At 46.8% G+C, this 19953-nt stretch overlaps 1 protein-coding gene across 1 annotated transcript in view; it reads left to right on the forward strand.

The window, feature by feature from the left end:
- The window catches only part of HOGA1 (4-hydroxy-2-oxoglutarate aldolase 1), a 197077-nt gene that overhangs the window by 85076 nt on the left and 92048 nt on the right, over positions 1-19953 (forward strand). Inside the window, exon 4 of the mRNA XM_069239624.1 lies at positions 17024-17158. Within this exon, the coding sequence (XP_069095725.1) occupies positions 17024-17158 (135 nt within the window). The remainder of the gene's footprint in view (positions 1-17023; positions 17159-19953) is intronic.

Genomic DNA, 19953 nt, shown 5'->3' on the forward strand with positions numbered 1-19953 from the left:
AGCTCCAAAAGGCTCAATTTCCTATCTCCCACAATTCCCCCGGGACGCAAGTCTTCTCCGAATCCGCTCCCGATGCCAGACCACGGAACCTCTGCCACTGAAAACGAGATAGGGCGTCAGCCATATCATTATTAATGCCTGGAATGTATTTAGCTTTAAACATAACATTGAACCTCAAACACTGCAACAGAAAAATTCGCAGCAACTTCAACACCTTGTCCTCCTTAGCTTTTTGTGAATTAACTAATGCCACCACAGACTGATTGTCAACATTAAATACAACATTCCGATTGGCTAAATGAGAGCCCCAAATCACCAATGCCACCACCAAAGGGAAAAACTCCAGGAACGCAATACTATGCTTTGCCTCTTTCCATCTGACTGGCCAGGCCTCCGCCACCCAATGGCCATCCCAAAACAATCCAAAACCATTCGCTCCTGATGCATCAGAGAATATCTCCACCTGCCAAAACCAATCCTCATCCTCCACCAACATGGAAACCCCATTGAATTCCTGCAAAAACCCCATCCACATCCTCAAATCATCCTTGATGGAGGCCTTAATCCGAATGTGCTGATGTGGCAAGCATGCTCCTCTCATCGAAAAACCAAGCCTCCTACAAAAAGCCCGCCCCACTCTAACTACTCTGCACGCAAAATTTAGGTGACCTAGTAGAGCCTGAACCTGCCTCAACTCCATCTTCTTCTTCCTAACTGCTTCATCCAACAACTCAATCAACTGCTGAACTTTATCCTGAGGTAACCTCAACTCCATTCTCTCTGAATCCAACTCAATACCCAAAAAACTAATACAAGTTGATGGACCCTCTGTCTTCTCCCGAGCCAGAAGCACACCAAATTCCTCCATCAATCTCTGAAATTCCAACAACGATCTGCCACATGATCCAGACCCCGCCCTTCCGACGAAAAAGAAATCGTCCAAATAATGAGTGACTAAACCCACTCCTTCCAAAGCCTGAAAACACCACTGTAAAAAGGTGCTAAACATCTCAAATAATGAACAAGAAACCGAACACCCCATAGGCAACATCCTATCCACATAAATTGCACCCCCAAATTGAATTCCCAACAGGGAAAAATCCTCTGGATGAACTGGCAACAACCGAAAAGCTGACTGAATGTCCGATTTTGCCATTTCCGCACCACGTCCACACCTCCTCACCAAAGCAACCGCTTGATCCACTGACGCATAATGCACAGCAGTGTCCTCAACTGCGATGAAATCATTAATCGAAACACCAGCAGGCCACGACAAATGATGGCTAAGCCTAAACTCACCCGCCTGCTTCTTAGGGACCACACCTAGCGGCGAAATCGTCAAATTAGGCAACAGCCATTCAAAGAAGGGGCCAATTATCCTGCCTAAAAGCAATTCCTTCCTCAACTTCTCTTCAATCACTTCTGGGTACAACCTCGCAGATTTCAAATTATTAGCCCACCTACGCAACCTAGGCCCTTGATAACACAACCTAAAACCTTCTTTAAAACCATAAAACAGAACTTTTGCCTCCTCACCCTTAGGATAGCGCTGTAGCCAATACACAATTACACTTAAATCAATAGGAGAAGGCCCCTTTTCCCCCAACATGCAGAGTCTGTCCTCTACCTCTGTCACCACCTCTAAACTGCTGTCCCTGACCACTCCACTGCATACCCCCGAAGCACTGATAGGCTGGGTGCCTCCCACCACAGTGGGAACAATCGTGCCGAAATCTGCACGGCTGCCTGTTGCAGAAACCACTGTTGAAAGCCCAGCAAGATCCATTCCCTTGCAAGTGGCTACGCTGTCCAAACCCCACCCCAAACTGGGTGGGACGCCCTTGAAAGGGCCTATACTGCACAGGCAGACCACTAGCTGTGTGCGTGGTTGAAGCATACCTCGCTGTCCTTAACCACTGCATCCACAGCTCATTATCAATTTCACCCCAAGCCTTAGACGGATCCATAGCTTTCCGAGCCCGAAACTCTTCATCGTAGCGAAACCAACCAAAACCACCATAATCCATCTGCGCTCGCCGCACTACATCCATATACTTAAAAAGAGCCACACAAGAATCCACATGCCGCTCGCAGTAAACACTGGCATAAATGAGAAAAGCAGACGTCCAATTCTCTATATTTGTAGGCACCCTACGCCTCCTAAGTAACTCCCACTCCTCCTCCTTAGACCCTTCTTTTGCCTGAACTTCTCTATGGAGTAATTTGAAAACATCAACAAATTCCCCTTTCCAAATCCTCTCCTTTAAATTCTGGGTGAGATGCGCCCCCAAAGGCATCGCCACCCCCATGTAAGGTAATTTTTTACCCTTCACTACGACTCCTGAGTTAACCACAGCCACATTATGTACCACATCAGTTCCAACATTCGAGGCATCCCCCTTCAGCACAACTTCCGACTTACCTGTACCAGAGTCCACCGAATCCACCTGGATTGAGGCATCCACCCCACCCTTTGTTAGCAAACCCCCAATAGCACCCTTCAAGTTACACCCAATCCCCTTTTCCACCTCACCTCGTGGTAGACTCCCCGCTACATCCTGATGTCGCCTTGCAGGGCGATCGCCCCGGACCACCTCTGCCACTGATGGCACAATTTCTGTACCCACAGCCGAAGAAACCGGAAGAGCCCGATCTTCCATCTCCTCCTCGAAGTCCAGATCTTCTTCTTCTTGGATCTCCCACCTTCCCTTAGCGCCCCGGCTAGTGGAAGGGACCTCATCCAATGAGCCCGCAACGTGACCCATTAGCGACCCTGCTGACTCCCGCGCTGTCAGGTAAGCCGCTCCGGACTTCACCCTCTCTTCTCTCCGGTGTGCCAAAGGCACCCTGGCCTTAACCGGCCGACTCTGACCATCTGAAGGCCGCCCAGCCTCCAGATGCACCGTCAACCCCTTCAGTCCGCCCTGAAACCGAGGAGCGTCACACCCAACAGCTACATCCTCTGCATCTCTCTGCCTCACCTCCTGAAAAACTTGAAACCTTCCTTTAAACAATTCTCCACTAGACTTACCACACAATCTACCCTTAAATATAACTCCATCCTGATCAACAAATTCCACCTGCTCACCCACATCCAAACCTGATTCTGCAACCAAACTCTTCTTCCTCACCTCCTTAGAAAAACTACCCACCGAATCCTTATCAACAAACCCATAACCACCAAACCCTTTAACAAACCGGCTATCAGACTGCAATTCTCCTTCACTAAATTCCAATTCATTTGCCTCAATCCCTTGCTGCTCCTCATCCGATATCACAATCACGTCCTCTGAACTGTCTCTCTGCCAGGAAGCTTCCAAATCAGCCGCATTCCGCTTTAATTTTAATAAAACCGGCACCTTTTTGCCTTCCGCGATGCGCGCCGCCATTTTGGGAGTGCCTCCTAAGTGACTTTCCTTTAAAATGGCTGCCGGACGCCCAACACTTTCTATAGACGGTTGGGCTTGCACTGCCGTCTTAGTGCGCCCCGCCCCTCCCACTCGCACACCTTCGCGCTGCGCCCCCTGCCTATTTGACACCGCCTCCGCACTCGAGAGGGCCGCCCCTCTCCCCCCGGCCGCAACCCGCCGGGCTAATGAGCCCCCTGATCGCCGCGACGACCTCCCGGCCCCCTGTTTCCGCGCAAACCACGTCGGACAACCTGGAACCTTCACAGAAGTCTCCTCACACTCATCAGGTGAGCACGCTACCTTCCTTCCCTCAGCGCTCTTTGATTTAAATTTTGTAGATTTTTGAGGCGATGATGAGCACGCGATAACCGCCGCGCTCACGCATCTAGACGACAACCTTTTGGGTCTCCTTAAACCCACCCACGCCTCCTCCAAAACCCCCTCTTTAATCAGGTCCTCCCTGCCTTCATCCTGCAAAATTTTTAAGGCTTGCACAACTTTGCTGGGTTCCATAATTGCCAAAATACCAACTACCAATAATCACCCTACTTCAATTAACGTAAGTGGAAACACCAACAACAACCAACACGTGGTACACTTGAATCCAAGAACGAAGGTATATAATATCGAAACTACTTTCAAACCGTTTTGAAAAACCACCACACGCCTACCCTCTGACACGACACGAGCACAACACGCCTACTGGGTGTGACGATGGCCAAAGAGGCCGCCCACACCCAGCCCCTGCCATTTATACCCCTGCCCAATGCCCGCCTTATCCTGCCCTACCACCAATCCCCATAAACTCGGGCCGTGGACTGTACCACGGATACCCGACAAGCCCGGGGGGAGACCGGGCAAGCCCTCTACTCCCCCCAAGCCCCCACTCTCGAGCCCCAGGAGCTTCCTGTAAATCCCCACGGAACGCTGCTGAAGATTCCACCACTTTCTCCGTAAACACAGAGAACGGACTGTGGATAGGAGATGTATGTAAAGCACAGAGGATAATGCTTCATGTTTTGCGTAATGAAGCCTACCATTATAAAATGGATGGTACTTTACTTTTCAGAGGTAACAACACAACTTGCTTACTGAAAACTGAGCGCCCATGTTTAGTCTATGTCTAACAGCTTTGGTGTGACTAATAAATCTCTCGATTCAAGAGCTTGGCAGGCGCCTTAACTAGACGTTTTTGCTCACTACCACAGGGAGTCTAGCAATTAAAATAAAACAAGCAGCAACGTAGGAGGGGTGATGGGAATGGGCTGACATGAACAGGAAACTGAGGGATGGGCGGGAGGTGCTTGGTGATAGCTCACATAAAACATATCGGCAATTGTGCTATAATCCATGTAACAGGGTCAGTCTGCAAGGCAGTAAAAAAGAAAAAAACGCCCCACGGCGGGACAAACGTAAAGCATGTACCAATAACATCAAGGGATTTCTGAAAGGCAAGCCCATGAACAAACAAAAGTGATGGGCCAGAGTGGGTGTGGTTAAAAGCCCACAGGTAGATTAGAACAGGTCGCAAGCACTTGCGCGCTCAACCTAAAAAGTAGCTCGGGCACAAGAGCAACACCCCCCAACCATAAAGGAAGAAGAAGCCCGACCCTCTAGATGCAAGAAAAGTTCAAAAGCAAAGCAGAGCACAGAAGCCCTCATACACATCTGCCCACAAAAGAAAAAAAGGAACCATCATATTCCACAGCAACACGAAAGAGCAGCAAACAAAAACCATGTGCATAGTGAAAGGGGGAGGTGAAAAAACAGTGATGTCTCTGTAGGGCAATCTATGTCTGTTCCATGGTAAAATATATGCAATTCAGTTAGGCTACCGCCCCAGGAGAGAAGTTAGATAGCTCTTGGAAAAGAGGGAAGATCTTTTACTAACACAACAGGGTGTCATCAGCATAAATGTAGAAGTTAACTTCTTATGAGTGAATGAGTTTTGCCAGTGTCTGCCTGTATAGGTTAGGTTTGAATACATTTGTATTGACATTTTGTAAACAAGATCCAGCCATCCAGAAAATGATAAGAGTAGACAGACATTTCCTCAGTGGACAAAAGCGTTCCCGGAACATCTCCCCCTTGCCTGTCATCCCTCACACTGCCTCCCACCCTACTCCCATCCTCAACTAGCAATAGCCAGCATAAATCACTTAGTTCCGGAGGCCTCTAAGATTCCAGGTAGTACAACGTGTTGTGCTGTGGGCCATCATGATTCCGATGAATCTCAGCATAGTAATCATCGAGCTTGGAAGGGTTTAGCAGATTCCAGAGCAGTTTTGGACAAGACAGTTCTTTAAACCAAAATAGTCCATCATTCGGACCCATTGCTTAGTGAAGTTTTTCACCTCACCATGCACTAGCAGTGACAGTTTCTCCATACTCAAGAGGCACCATTTATTTTCAACCCATTTATGTTCAGAGGGCAATGTTGGTTGTGGCCAGAGACCCAAGAAGGTTTGTTTAGCAGCCAGGAGAAGGTGAGAGATCATTTTGCCAAGGGAGCTATAGAGGGGATAATTGTCAAATGTAGCTGTCCCCGACAGAGTCACTTCAGGGCATTGAGCTCAGTCGGACCCGTTGATGTGTTCTATTGTCATCAACACAGATGACCAGAACAGTTGTATGTATGTTTGAATGTATTTGTGTAGTGTGTTACGGCCGTAGCATTGAAGTGCTAAGCAGCAACAAGTAGAGAGAGACAGAGAACTCTAGGTGAATGAATAGGAGGCTACTAAAAGAAATAGCGAGAATTACTGTGGGACAAGCTTAGTTTTCAGCTGCTTCTTAAAGGCCATAAAGTTATGTTCCTTCCTAGTGGACAAGGGGAGAGTGTTCCAGCATTTAGCTGCTGCTACTACAAAAGCATTGTCACCCCATCTAGCCTTACGACTACGAGGAACAGATATCAGGTGGAGTCCTGCTGACCTCAGCTGCCGACACGGCTCATACCATCGTAAAGAGGAAAAAAGGTATTCAGACCCTACCGAGTGAACAGCCTTATGCGCTAAACAATGAGTCTTAAAAGTGATGGTCTTCCTGACAGATAGCCCACGTAACTGCTTCAGACTGTCGCTAGCCAAATCTGAGCGGACGAGATGTAATATCAGGCGGGCAGCAGAATTCTGAATCAGCTGCAATTTGTCAAGCAAGTCTTTATCAATGTTTAGCATAAGGGCATTACAGCAATCCAGTTTGGAGATCACCAAGGCAAGGGACACAGTAATTCTAAGCTCCTTCTGTAGGTAAGGGAACATTTGCTGTAGGGTTTTAAGAATCCCAAAACATTGTTTGGTGGTGAAATTTATTTGGGACTTGAAGGACAAAGAATTCTCGAACATGATCCCCAGATTTCTGGTAGAAGTTATGGGGACAGGCAGGGCGCCGCAAGGTGGCAGCCACCAACTTGAGCTCCACAATTCCCTGCAAGAGCCAAAGAGAAAGATCTCAGTTTTTTCACCATTCATTTTGAGCCAGTTAAAGCCTATCCATTTATTGATCTCCTCATGCAGCAATAAAATCTGTCTACTGCTTCCTTCCAGTTCTTGTTAACAGGAATAATTAGCTGAGTATCATCTGCATAAGAGGTGGCTAAAAAGCCAAATGACTGGATAATTCTGCCTAATGGTGCAACATAAAGATTAAACAAAGTAGGACTGAGGGAAGAGCCCTGTGGGACTCCATAAGGTAATTGAAATGGGGGAATCTCTGAACTCACCACAACTTACTATGGTAGATCTTTCGCCTAGGAAGGACTTCAAAATATTCAAAGTTTTTTCTCTGACACCTGCTTCGTGGAGACCTTGTGCCATTTAGTGTGGTGAGATGGTATCAAAAGCTGCAGATAAATCTAATAGCACTAAAATGGCTCCATCCCCATTATAGACTAGTCTGCGAATAGTATCTGAGGTGGTGATGAGGGAGGATTCAGTGGTATGGGCTTTCCTAAAGCCGTGCTGGGAGGGATCCAGGCCGCCTGAGTCTTGCAAAAGTTGGGCTAATTCTGTATTAAGATGTTTTTTTAAAAATTTTATCCTGGAAAGGCAGCAGGGCAATAGGCAGAAGATTTTTAAGATCGTTTGATGCTCCACCAGGTTTCTTTTTCAAAGGAACAACAATCGCTTCCTTCCATGATGGAGGAAATTCCCCGATATTCAGAGTCTCCTGATACACAGGCACAAGGGCCGAGGACACTAACTCTGGAGCAAGCTGCAATATGTGATGAGGGCAGGGATCGGTTAGAAAGCCTGACTTAATTCTCCTCAGAAGCTCTTTAATCCTCTCCATTTATAGAGGCTGGAAGTTGATAAGAATAGGAGAGTCATTGCTTACTGAGCTATTTAAGTGCTCGTAGGGGACTAGCATCCCCAAAAATTTAGAAAAGCTAGCTTGAATTTGAATAAATTTGTTTTTGAAAAATTGGCGACCTTATTGCAAAATTCTTGTGAGTTTTCCAGTTCTGGGGGCGACAATGAGAGCAGCAAGAGAGCGTACCACTCTAAAGAGTTCTCTTGGGACGTTCTTAGCTTCCTTAATTTTGCGTGAGTAAAACTCAGTTTTAGCTTTATTTATCGCTTCTTTATAGACACTGAGCACAGCTCTAAGCTTCTCTTTTTTCTTCGGATTAGGATTTAATTTCCACCTACATTCCTGTTGACTGTATTTGTTTTTGTAGGACCTTAGAGGGGCCAGATGGTCAATAGCCATTTTGGCCCCAAAGTTAAATCTATCAATAGCTGATAGAGGTAGCTTCTTTGCTGTTTCCCGGCCTAGGGCCAGTGGCAGACCAAGGTTCTGTTAATTTATTCTATTCCAGTGTCTAATGTGCTTGAGGGAGGTGGGAGTGTGAGATATGGACAAAAGCTTTGCCAACCTAAAGGTGAGAAGATGGTGGTCTGTCCATTCGAGGGCCCTATTCTCCAAGAGGGCACAATTATCATGCCGAGCAAATATCCCATCCTTGTGAGTGGCTGGCGTGACCTTAAGTTTCCAATCAAAATTCACCATGATGTTCAGGAACTCACCAGTGTGGGGGTCCTGAGTATCCTCAAGGTAAATACTAAAGTCTCCCAGTACAATGCACTTGGAGCTCAGTGCTGAAGAAAGATGTTTTTTTGTCCTGGAGGCTGATAAATCAACAGACCCTCAAAGAGCACAATGTTTTTCAAACAAATCGCAACGTAGACGCCCTCACAGGTTTCTGGTGTAAAATGTATGGCTTCCCAGTGACAACAGTATATTGACTTAAGAATAATAGCTAGACCACCTCCTCTGCCACTAATTCTGTCAAGTCTGTAGAACGTATAACAAGGTGGGGAGGCTGCTATAATATTGGGGCCCGAATCTCCTTTGGCCCAGGTCTCAGCAACAAAATAAACAATCTAGATTTTGGGAGGCAATCATGTCTTCTATTTCGGTCTTATGTTTGACCAGGGAGCACACATTAATCAGGGCACATGTCACAAGTTTAGTACTACCGTCCTCTTTCCCATTACAGCTTCTTAACAGATCATGCTGAGGAGTATGAATATGGTCAGTGTAGGGCATCATTCCAGGTGCCCAATTACAGTTCTCACAACTCCATCCGTCTAGCTTATCTGGGGCAGCCTGAACACATCCCTTACACTTCTGACTTTCAGCTAGTGTAAAGAGCTTGTGGAGAGTAAGATAAACGGGCTGAAGTTTGCTTGAAAAGAGCAGAGTCTCCGGTCCCTGGTCCCAGTCGGGCGCAGACGGGCTTGCCTTAGGTGCACCCGCCGCGTGCTTCTGCTGCGCGCGCCCACATCGCCCTCAGTATAAATACAGAGGGCCCAATCATCCCGAAAGCACAGGTCAGCAGCTAGTCTGCTGACCTGTTTTACCCCTAAGATGGCCGCCACCAAAATCAGGAGGGGAGGGCTCTAACAGGCCCAATACCCTTTAGAAAAAGGTACCAGCAGTGGTATCCGGCACACGCTGAGCGCTCAGTAAAAAAATAAGAAATCGGCCACAGATACCGGCAAGCAAAGTACTCGCACAGAATAAAATGTAAGCAAACAGTAGGGTATTGCAAAGAATAAAAACCCTTTCTCCAGAAAACAGAATCAAAAGCACACTGCAAAAACGAGTTAACCAACTCTAAGAACCAGTTAAAAGCAAGTAAAAACACACATTAAATAAAGATAAATCGAGCACACTCACAAATTGTTGTAGCTTTGGATATGACATACTACGTGTGTCAACTAGCCCTCCTCTCCACATCCCAACCAGCAGAGGGGGTCACCCCCTCTCTTCATCTTGACCAGGTGTGTAATGCCATTGATGTAGAATTTTGAGCAGTGTCTCTGTCCCTCCTGTATGGGTCATAAAATTATTTGCTTGCATCAGGATTTCTTCCCCCTGATCCTGACCCAGTGTAATGCCTAGCTCTGTCTCCAAGGTGAGCATGTTGTATATGATAGAGATAGCATGTTTGTCATTTGTACAGTTCAAGAGGTATTTTTCAAAGAGTATGAGATATTGCCTGCCCTCATGCTTGATATGTGCATCTTGTAGTTAAAGGCACAGTTGCCAGTAACGATATCTCCCCATCTCTGGAAGTAGATCCTTCGCCCACAATCACTCAGAGGAGTTAGCCAAGCCTTGTGTGTACATGTCTTGCAGTGTTTTTTACTGCCATTTGGTATAAGGGGTTCTAGACACACCAAGTGCAAATTTACGATTCCCCAGGGGGGTGTGATTGGGGAGGGAAAGATGGTGAGGCTACATTTAACCCCTATTCTATCCCAGGCTTCTAGTGGTGCTCTCGTGATTGGGGAGATGTAGAGCATCTTCAGCCATTCAGTTCTCTGGTGCCATGGACCTTCTCCCATATATAGTCTATTATACACCATCCCTTTTCGGTCTCACTGTGGGCACAGTTTATAAGAAAGCAGAGGTGGGCTGCTCCATAGTAGTTTATAAGATTGGGAATCCTCAGTCCCCCCAAGCATGCTCTTTCACCTGCTGAACCTCTCCACCTTGCCCTGCCTATAAAAGAAGCACACAACAATCGGAGGGTGGTTATATAGTCTTGCGTAATATGACTGGTCAGGGTCTGGAATAGACAAAGAAGCCTTGGTAAAATAGTCATTTTATAGGCGGCGATACACAGTTTTGTGTTTTCAGCTGGTGAGCTTTGTGCTGATCCCATGTTTTAAGTTGTAGGAGACTGAGTTCCCTGATTTTAGTTATTGTAGTCGCCAGAGTGAGGGCCAAATATTCTATGTATGAGGTGGCCCAATTGAGAGATTAGTGTTTGTGTGTGTGAGACCGCAGATCGAGGTGGGGGCATGTCTAGAATTTCAGATTTGGTGGCATTAATGTTGAATCCTGGTACCCTTTCATATAGTTGCAACACCGTGAGTACCCAGGTGAATGAGACAGTTGGATCCGTAAGAGGCAGAAGGATATCGTCGGCAAACATAGACAACTGCAGTTCCTGGTGGCCGAATTTGATACTTTTGATGTGAGGGTTGACCTGGATGTGCTGCGCTAGATTCCAATGTAAGAGCAAACAGGAGGGGAGAGAGCATCCCTGTTGTATGCCCTAGGCCAATGTTTACCCGCTTGGAGAATAGACCATTAACTCGTATTCTGACCCGTAGGGCTTGCAAGCCTGCCAAGACAGGAAATGGCCTCCTACTCCCTCCCTGTTAAGGACCTCAGCTATGAAGTTTCAATCCACCCTTTCAAAGGTCTTCTCAGCGTCAAATGTGACTAAAATAGAGTGTTTTGTCCCCTAGGTTCCTATGTTTAGCATGTGTAGTGCCTTTTTCATGTTGTCCCCTGCCTGTCGTTCCTGGATGAAACCCAATTGATAGGGATGTATCAGGTCTCCGGGGCTTAGGTTGAGAGGTTGCTATTTCAGTGAGAATTTTGGCATTGATATTATGCAGGTAGATGGAGCGAGGAGCAGCACTTGGTTGGCTTCTTAAGAGGCTTAAGAATCAGAGAAACTATGGACTCTTCCCTACTGATGGTCATCATGCCACACTTGATTACTTCTCGAAAGACCTTAGAAGGTTAGGTAGTAGGTTGTGGCCAAAAAATTTATAGAAGGCCGCTGTGAATCCATCAGTGCCAGGTGCCCTGGAGGGCAGCAGTTCAGATATAGCTGTAAGAATTCCGTCCTGCTCTAAAGGCCTGCTATCGTGGGATCACGTTGGCTTATTGTAGACAAGCACGGCTCTAATAGACAATGGGAGCAATCTTGCAGGTTTGTCTGCTCTTTGTTAGAGTTGGGTATAAAGGCATGGGAATAGTATGCCTTTCTTGATCTCCAGTCAACAGTCGTCCCTGGGGGGATTTGTTCTCTGTGATGAATGTTTTAGCACGGCGGGCTCACAGCAGGTTCGCCAGTAGTTTGCCTGATTTGTTGCCAGGCTCATAAAAGTTATTGTAGAACTGCACCAGCAAGTATACCGACTTACTGCTGTCCGGAGCTGGCCGCTAACAATAAGTATTTTCCTCTAGACCTTCTGGGAGTGCCTATGTTCTAATTCAAGGTCTCTGAGGTCCGTGCCAAGTTTGAGACATACATCTTCTCAGAGTTTATGAAGGCAAGCAGCTTCTGCTTTGAAGACACTGCACAGGAGCACCGTTAGCACTTCCCAGAGAGTGTACGCACTCACCTCCATGGTATTGTTTTGGGTGCGGTAATGTTCAGTTCTCTTCTTGACTTTGTTTACTGATACCGAGCCCTTCAAGACATAGCCGTGAAGGCGCCAGGTATTAGTACATTCCTCAGGTATGGGTTATGGTGAAAGAAACCGGCCCATGGTCAGAGAGGGTGATCGGGTATTGTATGGAGCCTGTCCAATAGGAGAGCAATTTTTGTACAAAATTAAGAAGACGAGTCTAGCACAAGTTTTATGTGACCCTGAAAAGTAGGAATAATCTTGCACAAAAGGGAGACCTCTCCTCCAGGCATCTGCAAATCCCAGATCATTTAAGAGTGTCTTTCCAGTTATCAATTAGGTTGTGGTACCTCCTTGTCCTGTGGGCTGAGTGTCTGCTGTCTGGTTGAACCCTAGGTGTACATCGCTCCCTAAGATCAGAGGAAATGGCAATTAGGCCATGAGGGTCTGGATCATGTCAGAGAAGAGAATTTATTGTCGCTGGTTGTGGTTGTTGATGAAGGCAGGGTAAGCGACTGTCCCCTAAATGAGCCTCGCATGGCCACCCACCTCCCTAAGGGTCACCTCCACCACAAGTGTGCAGTGCTCATGTATTAGGATGCTAACCCTAGCTGATATTTTTCAGGCCTGAGGAGAAGTATTGATCTGGAAATCTCTACATCGCAGACAGGACTGATCGTGCTGCAGAATATGAGTTTCCTGGAGGAACACTGTATCTGCAAGAAAGAATGCCAGCTTGCAAAGAACGTAGCGATGTTTAATGGAGTTATTAAGGCCCGACATTATAGGTTAGAATGTGTAGTGTGTGAGTGACGGGGTCATGTCAGTCTGAGCCGGTGAGTGTCTAATGTGGCGGGAGGGCTATGATACATGGACAGGATGAAGTGCAGGGGGTTGATTTTCCAGTTGACGGGCTGCTCACAAAATGGGCCTGTTCCAAGGCTTCCTTCCTGCCCACGAAAATGTCCTCCTTTTTGAGTAGGTGTCGTCTGTGTTGTTGTCACACTTGTATCCATTTGGGACACTGATTGCTGCACAGCCTCTGCCCTCACCTCCGGGAGAGGGGGGTGAAGTATCTGGCAGAATTCCAGCAAAGATTTAATGGTCCAACGTTTGCCTGCCATTCAACTAAGAGACAAAAGGGTTGGCCCCATCTATATCTGAATTTGTTCTTGCTTAAGAATGTAGTAACTGATCGGAAAGATCTGGTTTTGATCTTAATTTGATCAGCATAGCCATGGGGAGATCCTGGAAGATCTGAATTTGTTCTTGCTTAAGAATGTAGTAACTGATCGGAAAGATCTGGTTTTGATCTTAATTTGATCAGCATAGCCATGGGGAGATCCTGGAAGATCTGGAGGTTGTCCTCATTATAGCAGATTGTTGCTCACCCCCACCCCCCCCAACTGGCGTTCTGCATCCAGAATTGCCTCCTTATCCTCGAAATGGAGGACGCAGACCAGAATATCGGGGGATAATCCATGCTGTGTGAGCCCTATCGATGCTGAGGGGGTTGGGGCCGTGTTCATCAAGAATCACTTCAGCTAGGCCCCAAATAAAGCTTTTGATGTCCTTGCTGTCCATGCCGACGGATGCACCTTTGAGTCAAAGGTTGCAGCACAGGAACAGTTCTCCAAGTGCTCCTGCTGTTCTTGGAGCGCGATGAACTGGCCAATCAAAGTCACCAAGTGGGAGTGGAATTCATTCTGGGTTGTTTCAAGAGATTCTACCTTGGCACCCAAATCTCTAATAGCCCTCTGAATTTCAGTGAGGTTTTCTTTGAAGTCATTGCAGACCGCACTGAGTTCGTTTTTATCCTCGATGAAGAAGTGGACCATAAAGTTCTTGGTGGGGGCCTCCAAATTGTCTCCAAGTGTAACTAGTCTGGTTCTGGGTTCCCCTCCAGTCGTGAGCAGGGTGTGGGAGCTTGATTTTCCTGCTTTGGTAGAGGGAAACAGAATAGATCCTTGACAGTGGTTACCTGCGTGGTCCTTGAGGACATCATCGTTCCAGTGTCTTCCCATAGAAGCACTTCCAGCAGCAAAGGTGATCGAGCATCAGGCGTGGGCAAACACTGGCCTGGCTGGATACCCCCAATAGCAGGTCACATGCTCTCAGTGGTGTTCTCTGGCGGGTTCTACCCATACAGCGTCTGTCAGTGGTCTCCAACTGGAGGGTGTGCACTCCCAGAATGTTGAAGAGTGGAATCGTCCCAAATGGGTTGCAACACCAAAATGAGGGTCAGTCACTTTCGGGGGACAAATCTCAGGGAAACTCCAATGCGGGCATACAGCAGGTTACTCTGGGTGAAGGAGTGCACAACCCGGTCACGCTAGGCATGAGTTATATGCCAGACCCACAGCAGAGGTGTGTGAGATGTATCTCATGCTCCTCTAATCAATCGGAAGGGTCAGGGCATCCAATCATCTAGGCCCCCAGAATGTCCATGAGTCGGATTACAGAGTCTCCCAGTCCTCTCTGTTGAAGGTCATGAGGCCGCAGGGATTGCCTGCAGTGATGGTGGGCAGCAGCCATCTGGGTCGTGGCTGGCCAAGAGTTAGTTCTAATAGAGGGACTCACCAACCAGGTGCCCTAGGAGGCACAAAATTGGCCCCTCACCCTCCGTGATGGCCAACAGCGCAAACCCCCCTTGCTGGTGCTGTGTAGACTTTCCGCTCTCTGCCTGTCAGGCATGCCTTGAAGGCTACATTGCATCTCTCTCAGAGAGTGAGCGGCCATGGGCACAAAAATCACGGCCCCCGCTCCATCCCAGCCGCGCCCAAGCATGCAGATCGCCAGTAGAGTGGACTCCACCCATGAAACTGGAACACTTGTTCGGGCAATCCTCTTGTTTTGTTTGTGGTCAGGCCACCTTGCCTCACCAGCTGTCTAGCTCACTCACCTGAAGTTTCACCATCTGGCAGGCATCTAGGGCAGCTCAAGCATGTCATTTTCCTCCCATGCAGTCATATGGATTCCCAGTGGGGCCCGCTGGGCTTCTAGACATGTGGGGCCTAGGCAGGAGTTCCAGTCTCAAGCGTCCATTGCCACCTCGGGCTTCTGCATGTATAGATTAAACAGGTGGGGTGATAGAAATGATCCCTGAGAAACCCAGTATGTTAAGGCAACTTGAGACAAGTGGAGATTGTACATACTGCAGCAAAAAGAGGTGAGCCAGGGCAAAGCTGTGTCAGCAGTCCTTATTGCCTTTAGCTGACCTAACAAGACATCATGGCCAATGGTGTCAAGCTCCAATGAGAGCTCCAAATATGAATGTGCTGACACTATCACCATCCACCACCAAGCTGAAGTCTTCCTGGATAGCCAGCATTACTCCGTACAATGTGCAGGCCAAAACCTGCTTCAGCATTGCCCAAAACGTTAGTAGCTTGCACGTGATTGCATAACTATTTGGCCACATATTTCTCTTCCTATGGTTTGGGCCTGTTTCTGCTTGCTGGTGCAGGTGGTGGAACCATGAACCCCGGACTTGGCCTGGGGCATCCCCCTTCTGGCAGATGTGAGCAATGCGCCAACTGGGAGGGAAGAAGCTACAACTTGCAGGAGGGGGGTGTAGTATGCTCACCCAGTAGAGGTGCTGGGAGGATAATCCTTTCTGCCTCTGGCCTCGAGTTCTTGATGTGGCTGGGTGTGTCCTTATATTAGGCTTTGGTGTTTGGGGTGTAGGGGTGAAGGGAATTAGAGTGGTGGGCTGGAGGGGTGGGAGGAATGAGGAGTTTGTAATAATTTGTGGGGAGTCTTGAATGTTTTACTTGTGCTGCAGATGTGAGTATTCCTACAATGGTTTCACATCCCCACCCTGTAAAACCAAGCCTTTTAGCTCTAGGCCCTGGAATACCGGGGTTAATTTCAGACCCACATTACCATGCTGCTTGGAAAGCCTTTGTAGTCCCCCCCCCCCCCCCCCCCCCACCTCCCAGGAAGTTCACGGCTGCCTGCCACTCATAACTAGCACCCTGATCTTTTGTAGTGAACTTACAACTTCCTACTTCAAACATGCTTTTGGAATTTGAAGTTATGTCACAGACGAAGACCTGCCCCACCCTTGCTGATGAGGGTAAAGTAACGCTCGTCGACAGGAACCACAATGACTACTTTTACAATCGATATTTTCTATGTTGTGCTTTCTTAAGTCACTAGCAATGTCAAGTGGCCTGGAAGGCTTCATGCTACCGCTCAACAAAACTGCCTGCCAAATAAATAGTAAATAATGAAATTGCTCACTGATTTCCAGGGCCATACCTCTCTTTTGCAACAGGAATAGAAGAGTACTGATTTAAACGGTTCCCTGCGTCTTCCAGTTAACCCCTTGGCATGTTGCTATGGGTTGTCCTCAGGGATTAGTCCTTCATGTCTACTTTTAGGTGTGTGTTTTTTATAAAAGTGTCAAATTCAGCATTAGTCTTTGCTAAAAAACATTAATACTTGCCTTGTCCTAGTTGTCCATGTAAATGCATAAAATAGAAGCTTACACCATCCGAGAACTCTAAAACATGAAAGTGTAGTCTCCAATCTGAGCTAATTTAAGTTTACTAAGACTGAAGCAGATCGTGTACATTTAAGAGAGGGTTTGGTAATTCCGGATTCAGGTATCCATTACATGTTCTCTTTGCACTGGAGATCCATACAGTGGAAAACCTGTTGTATGTTGATATTTGTATATGTTGCCTAATGTGGAGATTTCTAATGACTTGTCAATGAACACTGCTGGAATTTTTGGTCCCCTTTGTAAAGAGACACTTTGCCTCTACGTTTTTCTTGCAGCATGGCCATACTCGATGCTCATAAGGGCAATCTGTCATTACATGCTGGGGGCACCCTCGGTCACGAGCTAGAATTGGCTTTCTGTATAACCAACCGTGCCCCCATTCCTAAGACTGAAAGACACAGCATTAGGGTCTATATCGTTGTTTTATTCTTTTCTTTCAGGTGGCAGAGTCTTCCCCGGTGCCAGTTGTTCTGTACAGCGTGCCAGGCAATACTGGTCTTGATTTACCGGTGGACGCCATTGTTGCCCTATCCCAGCATCCAAACATTGTTGGCTTAAAGGACAGCGGGGGAGATGTAAGTTATTAATAAACATGACTGTACGTTGGGGTTATAAGGAATGATTATGGATAAACGTTTAAAAAATGTTGGCAATTAAAATTGTAAGGGAGGTGACTTATTTTTACAATTATTTGATTCCTGCATTTCTACTGGAAAAACTTTTACAGTTAATACTTTCTGTAAAATGAAATTAACAAGGAAGAGACAAGCAGGAAGAGAGTAAGCTGCACGGTTTCTCTAACATCTGTGAGTGCTTTCATTTGTCACATAGGGCCTGATTCTAACTTTGGAGGACGGTGTTAAACCGTCCCAAAAGTGGCGGATATACCACCTACCGTATTACGAGTCCATTATATCCTATGGAACTCGTAATACGGTAGGTGGTATATCCGCCACTTTTGGGACGGTTTAACACCGTCCTCCAAAGTTAGAATCAGGCCCATAGTCATTTAAACATAAGTAAATGTCGGATAGGATTGCTTGTGTTTTTATTTGGTTGGATTGGGATGCATCCCCTAGCAATTGCAGATGGCTGAGATTAGTTCAAGCAGATCATCCATCACCTTGCTGTTGTTGCAGTTGACGACCGAAATGCAACTGGTATGCTCAGACGTGGGTCCCGTGCTCATTGTGCCACAGGAATGAAGCTATATCCGGCTGATGAACCCTTATCAGCGCAGAACCAGTCCTAGGTGGCTTATATATTGGTTCAGGGAGGACTTGGCTTGGCCGTTTGGACTGGACTGTTTCCATTGGAGCAGGGCAAGACTGATTTGCATGCAGCCTGGTCGAATTGAGGTGGCATGGTGGGTGAAAAACAATAGATTGGGGTACTGCCTGAGTGACTGCCAGTGGCTGAGATTAATTTTAGCATTCCATCCATCACCTTGTTGCAGTTGACACTTTCACTCAGTCACCTTGTTGTTGAAAGAGTGGTGTGTATGACCAGATGTGGGTCCCGTGCTCACTGTGCCATTGCATTCATCATATTGTTGTTGTGGCAGTTGGCACCTTCAGTTGGTTATTTACATACACAGCATGGGTCTCACTGAATTTGCAAAGACTGACAGTGTGTGGCTGTAAAACTTGAGGTTGCTTTCAAAGGTTTATAAGCAGCAATGGGGAGGCCAGTGGGGGAAGCTAAGAATTTTCTTGCAGAAGGCAGTTACGGAAGAGTGTTCACCATACATCCACCACAGTGAATCAGAACAATTTTTAAGCGCTTGCTACCTTTTCACAAAAAGCTAATAACATTGCTTATTATCAGTTATAGTTGACTTTATTGGCACTATATATAGCTGGTTTAAGTTTGAAGTACTCTCACTGGAAATATTAACAAGTGTAGAGACCTAGGTATCAAAATATACATGTAGCCATCATTAAGTAGGAAAGTGGTAGGAATGGTGATCGGGTGGGCTTAAGTAGCCTGCGTGTAAGTGATATGAATGGATTCAAAATCCTATTTGTGTCATGGGAGTCTTTTGCCTTTTCTCTTTATAGATCTGATGAGTGTATAACAGAGGTTTCTTACTCTATTGTAACAGGTTGTAGATGGATCAATATTACATTCATTTATCTTTAATAACCTATGTGGGGTGTTGCGTAGGAGAACGTTTCTGCATAACACCATTCAGGCAAGGTTCGGCAAAATGCAAGTGATTACCAGCCCGAAATAGGTCACTATGATGTAGTGAGACCATCTTCCTAGCAGTACTAAAACGCAAATCTGTTTACCCATACAGCCGGGGCGGCGCCTTCCTTAGGGCACTGGGGTGTTGCCCCACTCATATTTTGGCCCACTGCAACCCCAGTTAAATGTAAGTGAAGTCCTAAATACTTTAAGTGTTTTGCATTGTGCTGCGGGCTGGTTGTTGTATCGAGGCATGAGGTAGGTCCCTTGTTGAGAAGCCAGTGCAGGTCTGACGCTGTGGGGGCTTAATGATATTATTGACAGACACCGTGAGAATCAGAAGGGCCTACGTGCGCATGTCAGGTTCGACGGATGCCTTTATCCGCCAGCCGGACATGCGCACTAGAGGCCGACTCAGGAACTCTTTCATTGCACGTACTGGAGCTCGGGGTGACTCATAGCTGCAGCTTAGTAATGAGTGTTGAGGTTCCATGCCCCAGCCAGTCCAGGCGCTGCTGTAACAGAATAAGTAGCCTCTGGATTGGCTTAGACGTGGTAGCAGTTACTTGGGGCCTCTGGCACAGAGTGTGTGTGAGAGGCAGCAAGGGGTGGTAGGAGGGTGTGTCTCTTTTCCATTTTTGTGCACGAAGAGAGGCAGGCCGCATCGTTCGTTGCTAGTACAGGACAGGCAGGCATTGATCTGAAAAGAGCTTCCTGTTTCCACACAGGTAAATTCTATAATTCGTGAGTTTGGAGACCGTGAACAATAAATTAGTATTTACTTTCTAGATTACCGCCTTTCGTATCAGGCGCCTGCCATTTAGGAGCAGTGCCTGTGGTTCGAACAGGTTATGCTGCAGAACCAGCAAATGCACATATTAATGCTTTCTGTTCATGAGTGTTCATTAGGAAATCTGAAACAATTTGCATGTGTTAACCCCAATCCAAACACAATTCTAATAACCAATAATTCCTGTAGCTCGCTCTCGCAGTTCTCTGCAGAAAGGCATCAAGCCTGTTGCTGAAATTTAAGCGGGGAAGCGAAGTTCATACTGAAAGAGGCTTATTTAAATGATGACCGTGACTAGTTAGGCGATTGCTTCTCTAGCAGAAAAACACCCTGAAATCTGAGCACATCATGTCATGGAACAACATCAAGTAACATTTGCACACAGGGAAG

The sequence above is a fragment of the Pleurodeles waltl genome, chromosome 6, assembly GCF_031143425.1.
Source record: "Pleurodeles waltl isolate 20211129_DDA chromosome 6, aPleWal1.hap1.20221129, whole genome shotgun sequence".
Taxonomy (NCBI): domain Eukaryota; kingdom Metazoa; phylum Chordata; class Amphibia; order Caudata; family Salamandridae; genus Pleurodeles; species Pleurodeles waltl.